This window comes from Nerophis ophidion, linkage group LG12 (genome assembly GCF_033978795.1).
Source record: "Nerophis ophidion isolate RoL-2023_Sa linkage group LG12, RoL_Noph_v1.0, whole genome shotgun sequence".
NCBI classification, from domain to species: Eukaryota; Metazoa; Chordata; class Actinopteri; order Syngnathiformes; family Syngnathidae; genus Nerophis; species Nerophis ophidion.
Genome location: NC_084622.1, coordinates 7,205,269 through 7,227,911, shown reverse-complemented (window position 1 = coordinate 7,227,911; position 22,643 = coordinate 7,205,269). Strand labels below are relative to the sequence as shown.

The following is a 22,643-nucleotide window of genomic DNA, read 5'->3' as shown; positions in this document are numbered from 1 at the left end:
TGTCTCATGATAATGTCAGTGAGGGATTTTTAATCACTGCTATGCTGAAATTATAATTAATATTGATACTGTTGTTGATAATATTCATTTTTGTTTCATTACTTTTGGTTTGGTCTGTGTCGTGTTTGTGTCTCCTCTCAATTGCTCTGTTTATTGCAGTTCTGAGTGTTGCTGGGTCAGGTTTGGTTTTGGAATTGGATTGCATTGTTATGGTATTGCTGTGTAGTGGTTTGTTGGATTGATAAAACAAAAAAACAAAAAACAACATTTTTTTTTTTTTAAATCGATTTAAAAAAAAAAGAGAATCAATTCTGAATCGTACAACGTATTCGAATCGCTGTTTTCGCACACCCCTAGTTTGTGTATATATATATATATATATATATATATATATATATATCAATCAATCAATCAATCAATGTTTACTTATATAGCCCTAAATCACTAGTGTCTCAAAGGGCTGCACAAACCACCATGACATCCTCGGTAGGAAAACTCACACCCAGTGGGACATTGGTGACAATAATGACCCAGTGGGACGTCGGTGACAATGATGACTATGAGAACCTTAGAGAGGAGGAAAGCAGTGGATGTCGAGCGGATCTAACATGATACTGTGAAAGTTCAATCCACAATGGATACAACACAGTCGCGAGAGTCCAGTCCAAAGAGGATCCAAGACACAGCAGCGAGAGTCCCGTTCACAGCGGAGCCAGCAGGAAACCATCCCAAGCGTAGGCGGACCAGCAGCGCAGAGATGTCCCCAGCCGATACACAGGCGAGCAATACATGGCCACCGGATCGGACCGGACCCCCTCCACACGGGAGAGTGGGACATAGAAGAAAAAGAAAAGAAACGGCAGATCAACTGGTCTAAAAAGGGAGTCTATTTAAAGGCTAGAGTATACAAATGAGTTTTAAGGTGAGACTTAAATGCTTCTACTGAGGTGGCATCGCGAACTGTTACCGGGAGGGCATTCCAGAGTACTGGAGCCCGAACGGAAAATGCTCTATAGCCCGCAGACTTTTTTTGGGCTTTGGGAATCACTAATAAGCCGGAGTCCTTTGAACGCAGATTTCTTGCCGGGACATATGGTACAATACAATCGGCAAGATAAGATGGAGCTAGACCGTGTAGTATTTTATACGTAAGTAGTAAAACCTTAAAGTCACATCTTAAGTGCACAGGAAGCCAGTGCAGGTGAGCCAGTACAGGCGTAATGTGATCAAACTTTCTTGTTCTTGTCAAAAGTCTAGCAGCCGCATTTTGTACCAACTGTAATCTTTTAATGCTAGACATGGGGAGACCCGAAAATAATACGTTACAGTAGTCGAGGCGAGACGTAACAAACGCATGGATGATGATCTCAGCGTCTTTAGTGGACAGAATGGAGCGAATTTTAGCGATATTACGGAGATGAAAGAAGGCCGTTTTAGTAACGCTTTTAATGTGTGCCTCAAAGGAGAGAGTTGGGTCGAAGATAACACCCAGATTCTTTACCGTGTCGCCTTGTTTAATTGTTTGGTTGTCAAATGTTAGAGTTGTATTATTAAATAGAGTTCGGTGTCTAGCAGGACCGATAATCAGCATTTCCGTTTTTTGGGCGTTGAGTTGCAAAAAGTTAGCGGACATCCATTGTTTAATTTCCTTAAGACACGCCTCCAGCTGACTACAATCCGGCGTGTTGGTCAGCTTTAGGGGCATGTAGAGTTGGGTGTCATCAGCATAACAGTGAAAGCTAATACCGTATTTGCGTATGATGTCACCTAGCGGCAGCATGTAGATGCTGAAGAGTGCAGGGCCAAGGACCGAACCCTGGGGAACTCCACACATTACCTTAACGTAGTCCGAGGTCACATTGTTATGGGAGACACACTGCATCCTATCAGTAAGATAAGAGTTAAACCAAGACAGGGCTAAGTCTGACATACCAATTCGTGTTTTGATACGTACTAATAAAATATTATGATCGACGGTATCGAAAGCAGCGCTAAGATCGAGGAGCAGCAACATAGATGACGCATCAGAATCCATCGTTAGCAATAGATCATTAGTCATTTTTGCGAGGGCTGTCTCCGTGGAGTGATTTGCCCTGAAACCGGATTGAAAGGTTTCACATAGATTGTTAGACGCTAAGTGTTCATTTAACTGCTCCGCAACAATTTTTTCAAGGATTTTTGAAATAAAGGGAAGGTGAGACACCGGTCGGTAATTTACCATGAGGTTAGGTCTTTTAAGAAGAGGATGAATAACCGCTTTTTTGAATGCTAGGGGAACAGTGCCCAAGGAGAGTGATAAGTTTATAATATTTAGCACTGATGGACCTAATAATACAAAGAGCTCCTTGATCAGTTTCCCAGGAAGAGGGTCAAGTAAACATGTTGTCTGTTTTATTCCATTTACACGTTGTAACAATTCCTCTAATGTTATTTCCTCAAAACGAGAGAAAGTATTTTGGAGGGCAGTATCCACCGCATATACAATCGTGTCAGTGTTAATAGAACCCCGTTGTAGCTGGGACGCATTGTCTTTAATCTCCTTTCTAATGACTTCAATTTTCTTACTAAAGAATTGCATAAAGTCATCAGCTGAGTGGGTTGAGCTACTGGAAGGAGTCCCTTGTTGGGTTAGCGATGCTACCGTACTAAACAAAAATTTAGGATCGTTTTTATTACGGTGGATGAGATTTGAGTAATATTTAGCTTTAGCTAAGGTAAGCATGCGTTTATAAGTTATTAAACCATCACTCCATGCTTGATGGTGCACCTCAAGTTTAGTCGTGCGCCATTTGCGTTCCAGCTTTCTACATTATAATTTCTGAGCTCTAGTTTCTTCTGTAAACCACGGGGTGCGCTTTTTTGGAGCCTTTTTTAACTTTAGCGGTGCTATGTTATCAATGGTTTCGCGCAGGGCGTCGTTAAAGTTGTTAGTGAGGTTATCAATAGAGCCCACATACTTTGGGAATGGTGCCATTACCGAGGGCAGTAGGTCAGCAAGAGTTGTCGTTGTGGCTGTATTAATGTTGCGGCTGCTATAGCAGTCTGAACCTCGAATTTTATAAGGTAATGATCAGACAATACTTTAGTATACGGGAGTATCGTAACTTTGGAAGCGGTGATGCCCCTGACAAGCACTAGGTCTATCGTATTACCGTTGCGATGCGTGGGTTCATTTATTATTTGTGTGAGACCACAGCTATCAATTACAGTCTGGAGCGCTACGCACGGTGGGTCCGATGGGGTATTCATATGGATATTAAAGTCCCCCATTATGATTATATTATCGGCGTGTGTCACTAGATCAGCAACGAACTCTGAGAATTCATTAATAAAGTCCGAATAGGGCCCTGGGGGGCGGTAGATATATATATATATATATACATATATATATATACCGTATTTTTCATAGTATAAATTGCTCTGGAGTATAATTCGCACCTGCTGAAAATGCATAATGAAGAAGGGAAAAAACATATATAAGTCGCACTGGAGTATGAGTCGCATTTTTGGGGGAAATATATTTAATAAAATCCAACACCAAGAATAGACATTTGAAAGGCAATTTAAAAGAAATAAAGAAGAGTGAACAACAGGCTGAATAAGTGTACGTTATATGACGCATAAATAACCAACTGAGAAGGTGCCTGGTATGTTAACGTAACATATTATGGTAAGAGTCATTCAAATAACTATAACATATACAACATGCTATACATTTACCAAACAATCTGTCACTCCTAATCGATAAATCGTATACGTCTAGTCTCTTAGGTGAATGAGCTAAATAATATTATTTGATATTTTACAGTAATGTGTAAATAATTTCACACATAAGTCACTCCTGAGTATAAGTCGCTTCCCCGGCCAAACTATGAAAAAAAGTGCGACTTATAGTCCGAAAAATACGGTGTATATATATATATATATATATATATATATATATATATATATATATATTGCGATGAGGTGGCGACTTGTCTAGGGTGTACCCCGCCTTCCGCCCGATTGTAGCTGAGATAGGCGCCAGCGCCCCCCGCGACCCCAAAAAGGGAATAAGCGGTAGAAAATGGATGGATGGATATATATATATATATATATATATATATATATATATATATATATAAATATATATATATATATATATTTGCATAAATAAAAGTGTTAACAGTTTTTGTAATGGGAAGGGGGTCTCAAAATACAATTTTACCTTGAGTAAATGAGTGAGTCCTAATAGGGTACGTGAATCTGGTCCGGGTTACCCGTGGCCTTTAGTGCAAAATATGTACACCCTGGCCCTGATACAGTACGTTATAACAAATATAAAGCCATCTTAGTGAACTTCCTATTTGCTGTTTATGAAACTGCCCGTGTATTGGACCTCAACAGATGTGCCGAATTAAGCGTCTACGTTGGCGTTTTCTTTTGAAAAGCCAGGCGGAAGTACCACTGCCAAACTCCTTCGCGCTTGACGTGTAGGTTACGTTGATGCTGGACGAGTGGTTACCATCGTCCGTCCCCCGAACCAGCGTCCTATCTATAGCCCCAAAACCAGCACCCTGCGCCGGCCACCATCCACACGAAGCCCCGGCCTCTCGACCCAACCCGCCTGCGCTCATGGACGCTCCGGCGCGATGGCCGAGGGTTTGTCGGTGGTCCTGCTGCCGTTTGGCCACAACAGGTCGCCCAGTGGATGATTCCAACACATCCCCGCCGCTGCATCACCGCCTCCTCCTGGGCAGGATGGAGGCTCCCCTGGGGGCTTGATGAGGCCGAGGAGCGTCAGCGATGTGCGTCGGACGTGGAAGGCTTGCCGCGCATGTGCGCCTCATAGCGAGGTGGTGCACACAGGTAGGAACCCAGACCTATACCTACCTCCTTATTCCTAACCGAGGCCCCCACATTTCGAGTCTTGAAATTACGAGTTTGGTCCCAACATCCTGGTGGGTGACGTCATCACACGCGCGTGTGTGTGTGTGTGTGTGTGTGGTCCTGGACACTTCATTAGGTACACTTGCACAATGTACTCAGCCAATAGGAGTGACCCCCTTACTATCATAATAACGCCTACTTTATGTCAACTCCATAAGTGTTTTTTGTGAGTAATTTTTAAAGTTAAAGTTTGATAACTATAGCCGTATAAGTTCCTGTACAATACGACCATGGTTCTCAACCTTTTTTCAGTGACGTACCCCCTGTGAGCATTTTTTAAATTCAAGTACCCCCAAATCCAGGGGTCACCAACGCGGTGCCCGCGGGCACCAGGTCGCCCGTAAGGACCAGATGAGTAGCTCGCTGGCCTGTTCTAAAAAATAGCTCAAATAACAGCACTTACCAGTGAGCTGGCTCTATTTTTTTTAAATTTTATATATTTACTAGCCAGCTGGTCTCGCTTTGCTCGACATTTTTAATTCTAAGAGAGACAAAACTCAAATAGAATTAGAAAAATCCAAGAAAATATTTTAAAAACTTGGTCTTCACTTGTTTAAATAAATTCATCTATTTTTTTACTTTGCTTCTTATAACTTTCAGAAAGACAATGATAGAGAAAAAATACAACCTTAAAAATGATTTTAGGATTTTTAAACACATATACATGTTTACCATTTAAATTCCTTCCTATTCTTTCCTGACAATTTAAAATTCAAAGCCCACCAGGCTGCACCAAACTTTTAGTGCCTTGTTGACACAGAAAATCAGACATACTTCATTAATCAGGCATACAATACCAATTACAGTGGTGTATGCACAGCAGATATGAAGGTTGCAAGCCTGTTTGGTTCAACTTATCTTTGTGAATCAGCCTTTTCTGACATGAACTTCACATCTAGTCTAAGACTTTGATTGGTCACATCTAGTCTTTGACTTAGATTGGTCTTATCTAGTCTTAGATGGGTCACATCTCGTCTAAGACGTAGATTGATCACACCTAGTCTTAGATTGGTCACATCTAGTCTTAGACTTAGATTGGTCACATCTAGTCTTAGATTGGTCACATCTAGTCTTGGACTTAGATTGGTCACATCAAGTCTTAGGCTACTTAGATTGGTCACATTTAGTGTTAGTTTGGTTTAGATCTAGTCTTAGACTTATATTGGTCTGATGTAGACTTAGACTTAAATTGGTCAGATGTAGTCTTAGACTTAGATTGGTCAGATGTAGTCTTAGACTGAGATTGGTCAGAGCTAGTCTTAGACTGGTCAGATGTAGTCTCAGATGGGTCACATCTAGTCTGAGATTTAGATTGGTCACATCTAGTCTTTGATTGGTCACATCTAGTCTTAGACTTAGATTGATCACAGCACCCCCGCGACCCCAAAAGGGACAAGTGGTAGAAAATGGATGAATGGACATTTAGTCTTAGACTTAAATTGGTCACATCTAGTCTTAGACTTAGATTAGTCACATCTCGTCTTAGACTTCTTAGATTGGTCACATCTAGTCTTAGGCTACTTAGATTGGTCACAACCAGTGTTAGATTGGTAACATGTAGTCTTTGACTTACATTGGTCACATTTAGTCTTATATTGGTCACATCTCGTCTTAGCCTGGTCAGATCTAGTCTTAGAATGGTCACATCTAGTCTAAGGCTACTTAGGTTGGTCACATCTAGTCGTAGGCTACTAAGATTGGTCACACTTTGTCTTAGATTGGTCACATCAAGTCTTAGGCTACTTGGATTGGTCACATTTAGTGTTAGATTGGTAACATGTAGTCTTAGACCTAGATTGGTCTGATCTAGTCTTAGACTTATATTGGTCAGATGTAGTCTTGGACTTACATTAGTCAGATTTAGTCTTAGACTTAGATTGGTCACATTTAGTCATAGACTGAGATTGGTCACATCTAGTCTTAGATTGGTCACATCTAGTCTTGGATTTACATTGGTCATATCTAGTCTTACATTGGACACAACCATTCTTAGATTTAGATTGGTCACATCTAGTCTTAGGTTACTCAGATTGGTCACATGTAGTATTAGATTGGTAACATCTAGTCTTAGACTTAGATTGGTCAGATCTAGTCTTAGACCTGTATTGGTCAGATGTAGTCTTAGACTTAGATTGTTCAGATTTTGTCTTACACCTAGACTGGTCACACCTATTCTGAGACTGAGATTGGTCACATCTAGTCTTAGGCTACTTAGATTGGTCACATCTAGTCTTAGGCTACTTAGATTGGTCACATTTAGTATTAGATTGGTAACATCTAGTCTCAGTCTTAGATTGGTCCAATCTAGTCTTAGACCTGTATTGGTCAGATGTAGTCTTAGACTTAGATTGTTCAGATTTAGTCTGAAACTTAGATTGGTCACATCTAGTCTGAGACTGAGATTGGTCAGATCGAGTCGTAGACTGGTCAAATCTAGTCTTAGATGGGTCACTTCTAGTCTAAGACTTAGATTTGTCACATCTAGTCGTAGATTGGTCACATCTAGTCCAAGACTTAAATTGGTCACATCTACCTTATCTACAGTATATAAATAATACATGTCAGTGTTTATCTGTAAATAATAATATATAAATAATAAATGTCCGTTTTTATCTGTAAAAACAATTTATAAATAATAAATGTCAGTTTTTAATCTGTATATAACAATATATAAATAACACATGTCAGTGTTTTTCTGTACATAACACTATATACATAATACATGTCAGTGTTTGTATGTAAATAACAATATATAAATAATAAATGTTAGTTTATCTGACGCTGACGACACAAACACGTCGGTTTTAGCGTTACATTGTTAGCATGAGCATTCTGTTGACTGGGGTTGAAGCTAATAACAACACAGATGGAGTGTCACTGACTACTTTTACAACATGTAATAAATTCAATAGTTAATATTTGATGTCATTTACCTCCTTTATTTCACATTTATCCAACAAAGTCCGAGTAGTAAGCAGCTGAGGTCGCTGCTTCAAGTACGGCTTCATACTCCTCCGTAAAATACGTTTAAAAGACTCCGTCCACTTCTCGTAGATTCATGTATAGAAATTAAGTTTGTAATAATAATAAATACAATTAAACTACATGTAGTTTAAAGACTACTGCTGAGTAAAAACAATGCACTAATCAGCGTTCTTCAACACAAAGATGTCCCGCAAAAGTTCCTGCTTTTTGAAAGTTTCTTTTGTTCTTCTTTTTCTCCGTTGTCAAGTTTGTTGTCATACAAATACACAATAAATTAGAAATAAACAAGTCTTTGCGTTTATTCTGATGGCGGTCGTGTGTTTTAAAGAGAAGTTTCAGGATCGCCCCCAACTGTGTTCAACCAATCAACGTTCAACAGCACAGCCCGCCCCCGAAAAGGTTCCTGGTCGATGGAAAAGTCCCACCTAGCTAGAAGGAACGCTGAAAGGTTCTTGAAGAAACTAATCTACCCGGATAGTTTTTGGTGGAAACACAGGGGGAACTTTATTTAGATAAGTGGGGAAGTTCCTGGAAAAGTTCATGCGGTAGAAAAGGGCCTATAAACTCTATAAACCCTGGGTCTTCCCCGTGGTCTCCTACTGGTTGGATATCAGGCGTTCGGGTGGCATCCTGACCAGATCCTGAAACCACCTCATCTGGCTCCTCTCCATGTGGCGGAGCAGTGTTTTTTTACTCTGATGACAGAGATCCTCACCCTGTCTCTAAAAGGAGGACACTCAATTATGCCTTGATTTTTGTCCTGGAGATGAGGACTGGGACCTTGGTCCACAGGTCAACTGAGATACTCATTTAAAACTCAATTTTTATCATGGGCAGTGTTGGATTAGTTACTGCAAACAATTAACTAATTACATTTACCTACACCAAAAAGTAATGTGTTACTATGAAAAGTAACTATTTAGTTACTTTTCTTTAAAAATTTGTAAGGCTCCCATTAATGACCTTTTAGCCTTCATTTCAGTACTGTTATTGCACTGGAGAATAATACAATCTGTTGATCAACTTGACATGCATTTGCATCACTGAACTCTGCTAAGCAATGTGGTCTGTTTCAAAGGGCCAATTTATTTCGGGCCAGAGCAAATTGACAAACTTATTTTAAATAGCTGCAACATAACATACATAGGTATCAAACAGCATAATAAAAACATGTCACAACATAGCCGTAAACCTGGCTTCATCCAAAGAAGGCACACATGACATGATGTCATGTCACTATATACAGCACACATGCTGCTATACAGACGCCTAACCAGACGTTTTTTTTCTCTTAAGGAATTGTGAAATAAAATCATGTCTTCAGGACATCAACACTGTACTGAAGCACAGAACACTCTACACATTTCCCCAGTTTTAGTTTAGAGATAAGGAAAGACTGGCCTGGACTAGGATCTCTCTTTGTTTGTGAACTTTATAGTCTACATATTAAGAGTGATGTGATACTGAAAAATTCTAAAAGTCTAGAATGAAAGAGTATATAAGAGAATTGACAGTGTGTACCTTCAGTGATGAATGATGAGCTGAGGCAGAGTTTGGAGTGTTTTCTTTAGCTTGCTTTTCATGTTTATGTACTCACTGTCCACTATGTCCAGGAACTTGGAACATGTTTTCGTGCCATTTGACGCCCGCTATCATGCTAATTAACTGCCTGAAAGCAGGTGACGCCACTGTAGAAATAGCCTGCATGTCTTCTAGAACATACGCTGCAATGGCTCTATCGATGCTGTCCTGGCGAGTAGTCCCTTCGTTAAAATCCTTAGGTGGTGGTGGAGGTGGAGGTGAAGTAGCATCAGAGTCTGTGTCTCTCTTTACGAGCTTTGTCGAAGCATGTTGCTTTTGTCGCTGTTTCAGCAGATTTAAATTGCTGTGTTGGGCAGTAGATGGGATCTTTGATCCAAAACTTACATTTAACAAAAAACAATTTTTCTTTTCAAACAAAAAAAACAAACAAAAAAAAAGTAGTGGGAATATTTCCATCCTAACATTACTCTTGTGTTAGTTTTCTGTTGCCATCTCTCATGTTAATGGCTCAGTTTTGACCCATGTCTTAAATGAGCTGTAAAATACACTTAAAACAATTATCTGTCATCCAATTACAACACCCGTTTCCATTTGAGTTGGGAAATTGTGTTAGATGTAAATATAAACAAAATACAATGATTAGCAAATCATTTTCAACCAATATTCAGTTGAATATGCTACAAAGAAAACATATTTGATGTTCAAACTGACAAACATTTTTTTTTAGCAAATAATCATTAACTTTAAAAGTTAAAAAAGTTAAAGTACCAATGATTGTAAGAATTTGATGCCAGCAACACGTGACAAAGAAGTTGGGAAAGGTGGCAATAAATACTGATAAAGTTGAGGAATGCTCATCAAACAATTATTTGGAACATCCCACAGGTGTGCAGGCTAATTGGGAACAGGTGGGTGCCATGATTGGGTATAAAAGCAGCTTCCATGAAATGCTAAGTAATTCACAAATAAGGATGGGGCGAGGGGTCACCAATTTGTAAGCAAATTGTCGAACAGTTTTAGAACAACATTTCTCAACGAGCTATTGCAAGGAATTTAGGGATTTTACCATCTACGTTTTGTAAAATCATCAAAAGGTTCACAGAATCTGGACAAATCACTGCACGTAAGCGATGATATTACGGATGTAGTGGCATAAAACACTGAAAGTGATTGTTCCTATAACCCCTTTGTTTCAAATGTTTGTTCCACTTGAGGCGCGGGCGTCTTGTCTGACTCACACCTTTTACACTGCCTTCCTTGTCACGTATTCTTCCTTTTCCCGCTTTCCCTCCACTAATTCAAGCTGATCCAGCAGCGATATTGAAGATTGTTTTATTTACAATAATTAAGGAACAGAATACTCGGGAAACAAAATAAATAGTAGCTTATATAAAGCCGAGGTCTACAGACAGGTGAGGTCTACAGACAGGTGAGGTCAAAGACGGTATGCTGGTGCCCGACTGCCAATCACGCGCCCAGCGCGCTCCTGCCCCTTATAGGCCTGCGTGGGAACTTTTCACCACCTGCAAAGGGTGCACACTGACATACACGCATGAATCACTCAAAAACAATAAAATAAACATAAATTCAAGTATGGCCCTCTATTTGGCTCCTACAACGGACCTTTGATCCCTCAGGCGGTACTGCATCAAAAACTTAAATCAGTGTGTAAAGGATATCACCACATGGGTTCAGGAACACTTCATAAACCACTGTCAGTAACTACAGTTGGTCACAACATCTGTAAGTGCAAGTTAAAACTCTATTATGCAAAGCTAAAGCCTTTTATCAACAACACACAGGAACGCCGCCGGCTTTGCTGGGCCTGAGCTCATCTAAGATGGACTGATGCAAAGTGGAAAAGTGTTCTGTGGTCTGACGAGTCCACATTTGAAATTATATTTGGAAACTGTGGACGTGGTGTCCTCTGTGACATAAACAAAAATAACCATCCGGATTGTTTTAGGCGCAAAGTTCAAAAGCCAGCATCAGTGAGCGCGCCTCTTGTGGGACAGGAATATTCAGAAGGATGACACCGCGGCTCTCCAATAAAACACTCCCAGATCTTCTCAGTTTCTAGCCGATACTATATAAAAAATAACGTAAAATAATGCAGTAACGCATCTTGTAGTAACGGTAACTGAGTTACTGAATAAAAAAAAAAAACGCGTAAGACAAGTGGTCCTCAACCACCGGGCCGCAGAAGAATTTTTTATTCATATTTATTTAAAAAATAAAATAAAATAAAAAAATAAAATAAAATATATTTTTTATTTTTATTAAATCAACATAAAAAACACAATATACACTTACAATTAGTGCACCAACCACAAAAACCTCCCTTTTTCATGACAAAGAAAAAAAAAAAGAAAAAAAGAAAAAAAAAAAAGTATTCCCCCCCACCCCCCGGGCCGCAGGACAAATTATCAAGCGTTGACCGGGGTCCGCGGATACAAAAAGGTTGGGGACCACTGCGTTAGACTACTGGTTACCGCTGAAAATAATGGGGAAAATTACTTTGTAACGCGTTAGTCCCAACACTGGTCATGGGAAACCGATAAATGGTCAATGAATATCCCAAATGTGACATCACGTCCGCACTTTCAAACCCAAGGTATTTTTAGAAATCGGGGTAGTGGTGCGAAAGGGGGCGGGGCATGTTTAAATACAACCACACTGCATCAGCTTGCGAGGGCGCCACAGAACTCACAAGTATGTGATCCGCACCCTCGGCACCGTCGCTCTCGCTTATCTGTCTGAATTTAGCATAATCCCGATCCAAACCTCAGCAGAACTCTTGTAATCTCACACTGAGCGATGTCTCCCTCCCACCGCCCGCTCTAATCCGCTGTTTGTGATGTCACTAATCTGACTGCGAGATGCTCTTTTTGCCTCCCAGGTGTGGCGCTGGCGGGGGGCGGCGCCGGGAAGGATGGAGTTACAATGCCGCTGCCGCTACTACTTCCAGCACCCGTGGTCGCGCATCCTGGTGGCCTACTTGGTCATCTTCTTCAACTTCCTCATCTTCGCAGAGGACCCCGTGTCGCATAGTCAGACCGAAGCGCGCATAGCGGTGGTGGGCCACTGCTTCTCCTTCCTCTTCAACAAGTACCCCGGGGGCGGCTGGAGTGTCCTCAAGGTGATGAGCTGGATCGTGGCCATTTTCCTCGGCCTTCTAGCCGGGAAGTTCATCTTCCACCGACAGCTCTTTGGTAAGTCATGCGCGGTAACGCCCTGGAATGTGTCAAATACAAACAACTGTGCCGAAGTCTTAGCCTTGTTTTTTTAACAGCAGCCATGCTGTGCTTTTAACTAATACAACATCAACATTTGGCAGCATCACACAAAAAATACAAAACCAGTTCCCGTGAAACTTTGTGAGAGCGGGGATTCTCAAACTGTGGTGCGTGGGCTCCATCTAGCGCAGGGGTGTCAAACTCAAATACAGAGTGGGCCAAAATTTTAAACGGAACAAAGGTTGAAAAAATTAACCTTTTAATAGGGTCCCAAACAAGTTTTGCATTAAATATTGAACAAGCAAGGCTTATATAACTTTAGTGACATACAAAATCCAGTTTCAAATAATAATAATAATAATTTAAAAAAATATCAATGGCATATCAAATTGTCATGATCCACGTCTTGGATCATGGCATATTCTGGTTTTGGTTCTGTTTATCACATTCTGTCTAGTATTTGTCTTCCTCAGTTCTTTGTGGCACTTCCTGGTTTTGTTTCCGTTGTCATAGTTACCCACTTAGTGTTACCTGTCTCTGCTTTGATCACGCGCACCTGCCCTTGATTATTTATCTCCCTATATATGCCCGCCTTTGTTTGACATTCAGTCTTGGACTCTTGTTTGCTCCCACGCAAGAGATGACGTCACATTCCGGCATTGTGGTAACTATTAGCGCTCGATTAGCTTCCACGCTATTTTGTTTGTTCTTTTCCCTAGTTCTCACGCTAGCGCTTTCTGTTCTTCCTAGCTTCCACGCTAGTTCTGTTGTTTTGTTTGTTAGTGCCTTCATGCAAAGTGTTTTATAGTGTTCTTTAGTGTGTAAATAAATCATTATCCTTACCCTCACGCTGTGTTCCATCTTCCGCTGCACCCACGAGAGAACTCGTCACCACAATGCCACCGAGACGTCACACAAATAAAATTTAAATAAAAATGTAATGCCTTTTTTTCTATTTGCAATCTTCTGAGGTAAATATCAATTTTTTTCCACGGGCTAATAATACATTTGAAAATAAAATAACAATAATGAATGAACCAAACATTCAAGCCTTGAAGTAGCAAGAGAAAATGCATGAATAAAACGTTAATTATTGGTCAGTTTGCTGGAAGTTTCCCGGAAGAGTTAGTGCTGCAAGGGGTTCTGGGTATTTGTTCTGTTGTGTTACGGTGCGGATGTTCACCTGAAACGTGCTTGTCATTCTTGTTTGGTGTGGGTTCACAGTGTGGCGCATATTTGTAACAGTGCTAAAGTTGTTTATACGGCCACCCTAAGTGTGACCTGTATGGCCGTTGACCAAGTATGCATTGCATTCACTTGTGTGTGTGTGTGTGTATGTAAAAGCCACAAATATTATGTGACACGCTGTTAGTATGGAGGAAAAGCGGACGTGATGACAGGTTGTAGAGAACGCTAAAGGCAGTGCCTTAAATGCACGCCCCCAATATGGTTGTACAGGTGGAAATCGGTAGAAATTCGGGAGAATGGTTGCACCGGGAGTCTATCGGGAAAATTGTTGGCAAGTATGAGTATTAGCGGTGAATGCGGTGTTACAGCGGCACAGACGCTGAATAACACCGGCGGGCCAGCTCTAATGCTAAATTGATATTGCCTCAAGGGCCAAATTAAATTTGGCCCGCGGGCCAGAGTTTGACACCCATGATCTAATGGTAGGCCAAATAATCACTTGATTCATGTACAGTCTTTTATTTTCCGATATTCGAACAACAGTTGTTTGGTACCACGATACTAAGGATTTATATTCAGTACTATACCGCTTCTTAAAAGTACAGGCCCCCCGTCGTCGTCACGTACCGACATTGCTGGTTTTACGAGCAGATGAGCATGTTCGTTAGCGCACAATTACGGAGTACTTACAAGCAGACACAGTTTGTAGGCAGAAAAGGGAGAACGTAAGCAGTTTGGCTTGAAAACTAAAGATAAAGGTGAAGTTACAACACTGAAACGCCCTGAGGAAGAGGTGCTTTATGACATGCTAAACTCCAGTCTCTCAAGGCGTGGACTATGGTGTGGTTTGTTTTCCCGTGGTGCAAATCGACTGGACCGGACATGGCGTGAAGGTCATGACATCTTTTAATATTAACTCGAAAAGTACAAACAAAACCAAGAGTGTAAACAAAAGGCGCCCTCAGCAGACGTTCAAAAACTTGGTCAAAGGCCTACTGAAATGAGATTTTCTTATTTAAACGGGGATAGCAGGTCCATTCTATGTGTCATACTTGATCATTTCGCGATATTGCCATATTTTTGCTGAAAGGATTTAGTAGAGAATATCCACGATAAAGTTCGCAACTTTTGGTGCTGATAAAAAAGCCTTACCTGTACCGGAAGTAGCAGACGATATGCGCGTGACGTCACGGGTTGTGTAGCTCCTCACATTGTTTACAATCTTGGCCACCAGCAGCGAGAGCGATTCGGACAGAGAAAGCGACGATTTCCCCATTAATTTGAGCGAGGATGTAAGATTTGTGGATGAGGAAAGTGAGAGTGAAGGACTAGGAAAAAAAAAGGACTATACAGTGGGAGCAATTCAGATGTTATTAGACAAATTTACTAGGATAATTCTGGAAAATCCCATATCTGCTTATTGTGTTACTAGTGTTTCAGTGAGATTATACGGTCGTACCTGTACAACCTGAAGGTCGGCCCCGCACCTTTCTTCAGCACCAGTCTACGGGTGGTGGCGATGCCCATATCTGCCCTTCGCAATGGACCCTCTTTGAAACACGATCTTTCGAAATGATCGTTGCATAATACACTGTACTTTGTGTGTGTGGTCCAATCTAACTATGTTCACTTGACCGCTCTGTTCCCTAGTAAAGCTTCACCGTCATCTTTCGGGAATGTAAACAATGAAACACCGGCTGTTTTTGTGTTGCTAAAGGCGGCCGCAATGCACCGCTTCCCACCTACAGCTTTCTTCTTTGATGTCTCCATTGAACACATTTCAAAAGACTCAGCCACACAGACGTCCAGAATACTGTGGAATTATGCGATGAAAACAGACGACTTATAGCTGGGAACGGTGCTGGAACAAAATGTCCTCTGCAATGCGTGACGTCACGCGCACGCGTCATCATACCGCGACGTTTCAGCAGGATACTTCGGCGGGTAATTTAAAATTGCAATTTAGTAAACTAACCCGGCCGTATTGGCATGGGTTGCAAGGTTAAGATTTCATCATTGATATACAAACTATCAGACTGCGTGGTCTGTAGTAGTGGGTTTCACTAGGCCTTAAAGAAAACAAAACTATCACAATGGCAGAACTATGGACAACAACAACGAAAACACTTACTGTGACCGAGAAAGAGCATGGATCATCAGCAAGGATAACATGGGTGTGTAGGAGGTGAAAGTGGGTGATGTCGCCAGGCTGACTGCCTGGCAAGTACAGGCTTTAATAGTGCTGTGGTGCTTGAAAACAGGTGCGTGAGTTCAAATGAATCAGGTGCGTGGGTCGTGGGACAGGTGAACTGATTGGTAGGCATGGAAACAAAAAAATGGAGTGAAAAAAAAGGAACTAATGGAGTCTTGAAGTAATCTAACACAACTAAACAAAACGTGATCACAAAGACATGACACAGCCCCAGTCTGCAGTGTTTTAGCTACTTCTAAATCACTAAATCTCGCCTCCATGGCGACAAATATAGTAAGTTTCTTACATGTATCAATACAAGGATGAGGAATAGCTAAATATGCTTTACTACACACCGTAGCTCACCACGTCAAAATGTAAACAAACGCCATCAACTGGAATGATACAAAGTACAGGAGCGTATCTAGTTGATACTATGATTACGTCGATATTTTTAGCAGTTTATAAACTCCAAGTCCAAAGCCAACCACCAAGTCCGAGTCCATGGTTCTCGCCCGGAAAAGGGCGGAGTGCCATCTCCGGGGGGGGCCTGCCCCAAGTGGAGGAGTTCAAGTACCTGGGAGTCTTGTTCACAAGTGAGGGAAGAGTGGATCATAAGATCGACAGGCGGATCAATGCGGCGTCTTCAGTAATGCGGACGCTGTATCGATCCGTTGTGGTGAAGAAGGAGCTGAGCCGGAAGGTAAAGCTCTCAATTTACCGATCGATCTACATTCCCATCCTCACCTATGGTCATGAGCTTTGGCTTATGACCGAAAGGACAAGGTCACGGGTACAAGCGGCCGAAATAAGTTTGCTCCACCGGGTGGCGGGGCTCTGCCTTAGAGATAGGGTGAGAATCTCTGTCAACCGGGGGGAGCTCAAAGTAAAGCTGCTGCTCCTCCACATCGAGAAAAGCCAGATGAGGTGGTTTTGGCATCTGGTCAGGAGTCTCCCGAATGCCTCCCAAGTAAGGTGTTTCGGGCACATCCGACCGGTAGGAGGCCACAGGGAAAACCCAGGATATGTTGGGAAGACTATGTCTCCCGGCTGGCCTGGGAACGCCTCGGGATCCCCCGGGAAGAGCTGGACAAAGTGGCTGGGGAGAGGGAAGTCTGGGTTTCCCTGCTTAGGCTGCTGCCCCCGCGACCCAACCTCGGATAAACGGAAAAAGATAGAGGGATGGATGGGTTTATAAACTCAGGAAATCGTCGTCGGCGATCACTCGAAACGAGTATGATTGTCCTCCTGTTGGTGGGACTGCCTTCGGGAGAACGCCTGTGGGTGAAATCTTTTAAAGTGGGGAGACTGGTCCACAGACAGCCACCACATACCACATTGTCCTTGGCAAAGAGAAGGCCAGGGTCCAATGGCAAGGAGACCAAGACAATTGGGGAACCCATCTTTGCTGCAGCCTTCCCCCGCCTTTGTGACTGTTGTGGAGCTTCTATGCAACCATCATACGCCCACTCCACCGTTAAGGTCTTTTACGACGAGTGAGACATGCAGACTCCAACTCAGGAAATATGTAACTGGACACATGAGGACTTTGAATATGACCAATGTATGATCCTGTAACTATTTGGTATCGGATCGATACCTAAATTTGTGGTATCATCCAAAACTAATGTAAACCATCCAAACAACTGAAGAATAAGTGATTATTACATTTTAACATAAGTGTAGATAGAACATGATACAAGAGAAAGTAAGCAGATATAATAACAGTAAATTAACAAGTAGATAATTCATTCTCTACCGCTTAATAATGTCGACAAAATAAACAAATGATACATGACACAATATGTTACCGCATATGTCGGCAGACTAATTATGAATTTTGTTTGTTACTACTAAAATAATAGTTGTCTAGTATGTTTACAATTTTATTTAAGGACAAAATTGCTATAATAATCATATGTTTATTGTACCCTAAATTTTTTTTGTTAAAATAAAGTCAATAATGCATTTTTTTGTGGTCCCCTTTATTTAGAAAAGGATCGAAAAGTATCGAAATACATTTTGGTACCGGTAGCGGTAACAAAATATTGGTATCGGGACAACACTAATTCAAACACAGTGTTACTGCTCAAACTGTGTGTAATGTTACAGTTACCGTATTTCCTTGAATAGCCGCCAGGCATGTAATATGCGCCTGTCTTGAATTACAGCCGGGTCAAACTCGCTCCCCAAATTTATTAGCGCATGCTTACTTTTATCGCCGGGTCAAATTCGTGACGTAACGAGTGATTTTTCACCTGTTGTCATTTTAAAAATGGCGGAGGAGTTTTATTTTGCTTTTACCAGGGGTCTTGTTCCACAGCCATACAGACCACACTGATGATCATGATATAAAACAACTTTAACACTCTTACTAATATGTGCCACACTCTGTGAACCCACACCAAACACATTTCGGGAGAACATCGGCTCTGTAACACATTATAACCGCAACGTAGGAATTACCCACAAAGCCATGTATCCATGACTCTTGGCTATATTATATACCCCGCTATAACCCCCCCCCCCTCCGTGCGTCGGTTGAGGTGGCCGTGGTTGGTGCCGCATGTATAATATACCTAGAGTCATGGATGGATGGCATTGTGGGTAATTCTTATGTTGCGTTTATAATGTGTTACAGAGCCGATGATCTCCAGAAATGTGTTTGGTGTGTGTTCACAGAGTGTGGCGCATATTAGTAAGAGTGTTAAAGTTGTTTATATCACAACCATCACTATAAAAGGTATGGCTGTTGACCAAGTATGCATTGCAATCACGTATGAGAAGCATCGAAATGCATGTGTCCGGCTGGCACGGAGATAGCATTGTGTAAAGGCGGTCTCGATGACATGTTGTAGAGCAGTGGTCCCCAACCAACGGGCTGTGGCCGCAGAAGAGTTGCAAATGTTTTTTTTATTTTTTTATCACACTCAATTTTTTACTGCATGCCATTGGTAAGCGCAGGGGTGAGAAGAGGTTTTAAAATTATTAACGCCTGTTTACTTTCACCGCATGCCTTGAATAAGCGCAGGAGTGAGAAGAGGTTTTAAATTAATTAGCGCCCCGGCGGCTTTTCAAGGAAATACGGTAGGCCTGGACCAATTTCGCTCGACGGTATATCGAGTTACAAATTCCTACTGATAAACGATAGTATTTCCAGTGTTGTTTTGAGACCAAATGAACCACTGATGTCATGACAATACAAAACAATAATGAAAGTATACCCTTTCAAGTGCAATTAACTTGTTTTTCTCCTATATTTTAACATTTTAATTGAAACGTAAACTTTTAAAAAACAAGTTAAAAAACAAAAAAACCTTGCACTTGAATATAAACTCACAACCAAAAACAAAAAAATAATTTCTGACTCTGTTAAGGAGGGGCTGGGGGGCCCCTCAAATATACAACCAACAAATAAACAAAATGGCTAAATTAAGTAATGTTGACCAAAATGATCTGTGGTATTGTTAAATGTGCTCAAAAAGTAATTATTACTTAAATTTTATTAACCATGTTGTATTTTTAAAATTTTAATAACTAAAATAAATAGACCTGTTATACTTTCTCGGCTGAAGAAATATTAAATATTGTTCTGGCTTCATAAGAGCCATGTTATTTTTATTTGTATGTTTAAATATGTTAATGCCAAAGAATAACTTGATTCAAGTACAGTCTTTTATTGTCCTATATTCAAACACAGTGTTACTGTTCAAACTGTGTGTAACATTACAGTTAGGCCTGGACCAATTTTGCTTGACGGTATATTGACCTACAAATTATTACCGATAAACAACGATAATATCGCCAGTATTGTTTTGAGACCAAATGAACCACTGATGTCATGACAATACAAAACAATAATGAAAATATATGCTTTCAAGTGCAATTAACTTGTATTTCTCCTATTTTTTAACATTGTAATTGAAATGTAAACTTTTAAAAACCAAGTTAAAATAAATAAATAAATGTTGCACTTGAATATAAACTCACAACCAAAATCACAAAATAGGTTCTGTATTTTTTAAGAGGGGTGGGGGCCCTCAAATATACAACCAACAAATAAACAAAATGGCTAAATTTTGTTTGTTTGTGGTTATGATTATTACTGTGGTATTGTTTTATGGTCTCAAAGAGTAATTATTACTCACTTAAATTTTATTAACCAAGTTGTATTTTTAAAAAATTTAATAACTAAAATAAATAGACCTAAAATACTTTCTTGGCCAAAGAAATACTAAACAATTGTTCTGGCTTCATAAGAGTCTTTGGATTTTTATTTGTGTGTTTGAATATGTTGATCTTCTTCCATTTGAATGTTTACATGTGAGCATTTAAGCTAGCTAGCGCCTGTCAGTCGGTCGTTATCAAAGTGCAGTTATGAATGACGGTTCTTTGATCTTTTTTAACTTATTGAGGCAATACTAACGAGTTTTGAAGCAGTTGTCATTGCTACCGTTTATTTATCGTACAAACGCCCACAGCCGCATAAACCGATGAAAAGCCTGTATGCTCTTGAAGCATGCACGGGGCGGTTCATCCAGGCTGAAAATGTTTTTAAGGTTGTCATTATGGTGGTACTTAATGGATACTTAGGTCTACTACACTACTGTATTTTAATGTTGTCATTATCCATCCATCCATCTCCTTCCGCTTAGCTGAGGCTGGGTCGCCGGGCAGCAGCCTCAGCAGAGAAGCCCAGACTTTCCTCTCCACTTCGTCCAGCTCTTCCCGGGGATCTCGAGGCGTTCCCAGGCCAAGCCGGGAAACATAATCTTCCCAACGTGTCCTGGGTCTTCCCCGTGGCCTCTTACCGGTCAGACGTGCCCTAAACACCTCCCTAGGGAGGCATTCTGGTGGCATCCTGACAAAATGCCCGAACCACCTCATCTGGCTCACCTGGAGGAGCAGCGGTTTTACTTTGAGCTTTTCCCGGATGACAGAGCTTTTCACCCTATCTCTAAGGGAGAGCCCCGCCACCCGGTCGAGGAAACTAATTTGGGCCGCTTGTACCCGTGATCTTGTCCTTTTGTTCATAACCCTAAGCCTCTCGACCATAGATGAGGAATGGGAACGTAGATTGACCGCTAAATTGAGAGATTTGCCTTCCGGCTCAGCTCCTTCTTCACCACAAGGGATCGATACAGCGTCCGCATTACTGAAGACGCCGCACCGATCTGCCTTCCGATTTCACAATCCACACTTCCCTCACTTGTGAACAAGACTCCAAGGTACTTGAACTACTCCACTTGGCGCAGGGTCTCCTTCCCAACCCGGAGATGGCACTCCACCCTTTTCTGGGCGAGAATCATGGACTCAGACTTGGAGGTGCTGATTCTCATCCCAGTTGCTTCACACTCGGCTGCAAACCGATTCAGTGAGAGCTGAAGATCCTGTTCAGATGAAGCCGTCAGGACCACATCATCGGCAAAAAGCAGAGGCCTTATCCTGCAGCCACCAAACCGGATCCCCTCAACGCCCTGACTGCGTCAAGAAATTCTGTCCAGAAAAGTTATGAACAGAATCTGTGACAAAGGGCAGCCTTGGCGGAGTCAAACCCGTCCACGCGATGCTGCAGAGTCTTGTCAAACAAGACAGCCCCACTGCATCCAGAGCCTTAAAGAACTCAGGACGGATCTCATCCACCCCCGGGGCCTTGCCATCGAGGAGCTTTTTAACCAGCTCAGCAACCTCGGCACCAGAAATTAGAGAGCCCACCACAGATGCCCCAGGCACTGCTTCTTCACAGGAAGATGTGTTGGTGGGATTGAGGAGATCTTCGAAGTACTCCCTCCACCGATCTACAACATCCGCAGTTGAGGTCAGCAGAACACCCTCCACACCATACACGGTGTTGACAGTGCACTGCTTCCCCTTCCTGAGGCGGCGGATGGTGGTTCAGAATCGCTTCGAAGCCATCTGGAAGTCGTTTTCCACGGCTTCCCCGAACTCCTCCCATGTCCGAGTTTTTACCTCTGTGACCGCTGAAGCTGCACACAGCTTGGCCTGTCGTTACCTGTCCAATGCCTCCGGAGTCCTATGAGCCAAAAAAATCCGATAGGACTCCTTCTTCAGCTTGACAGTGTCCACCAATGGGTTTGAGGATTATTGCCCCGACAGGCACCAACTACCTTGCGGCCACAGATCCAATCAACCGCCTCGACAATAGAGGTGCGGAACAGAGTCCACTCGGATTCAATGTCCAGCAACTCCCTCGTGACATGTTCAAAGTTCTTACTGAGGTGGGAATTGAAAATCTCTCTGACAGGAGACTCTGCTAGACGTTCCCAGCAGACCCTCACAATGCGTTTGGGCCTGCCAGGTCTGTCCGGCATCCTCCCCCACTATTGCAGCCAACTCACCACCAGTCGGTGATCGGTAGAAAGCTCCTCCCCACTCTTCACCCAAGTGTCCAAAACATGAGCCAGCAAATCCGATGACACAACTACAAAGTTTATCATGGAACTGCGGCCTAGGGTGTCCTGGTGCCAAGTGCACATATGGACACCCTTATGTTTGAACATGGTTTTTGTTCTGGACAATCTGTGACGAGCACAAAAGTCCAATAACAAAAC

General features: G+C 41.8%; 1 protein-coding gene across 2 annotated transcripts in view; it reads left to right on the top strand.

Moving 5' to 3' along the window:
- The first annotated feature begins 4,468 nt into the window (after positions 1–4,468).
- tmem117 (transmembrane protein 117) overlaps positions 4,469–22,643 on the top strand; it is a 200,630-nt gene continuing 182,455 nt past the window's right edge. Inside the window, exons 1-2 of one of the 2 annotated variants that reach the window (XM_061916756.1) lie at positions 4,469–4,848; positions 12,356–12,668. In XM_061916756.1, coding sequence (XP_061772740.1) covers positions 4,786–4,848; positions 12,356–12,668 — 376 coding nt within the window. In that variant the 5' untranslated portion in view covers positions 4,469–4,785. Of the gene's footprint in view, positions 4,849–12,355; positions 12,669–22,643 lie in introns of those variants that run through there. The other variant, XM_061916757.1, reaches the window with a different exon arrangement.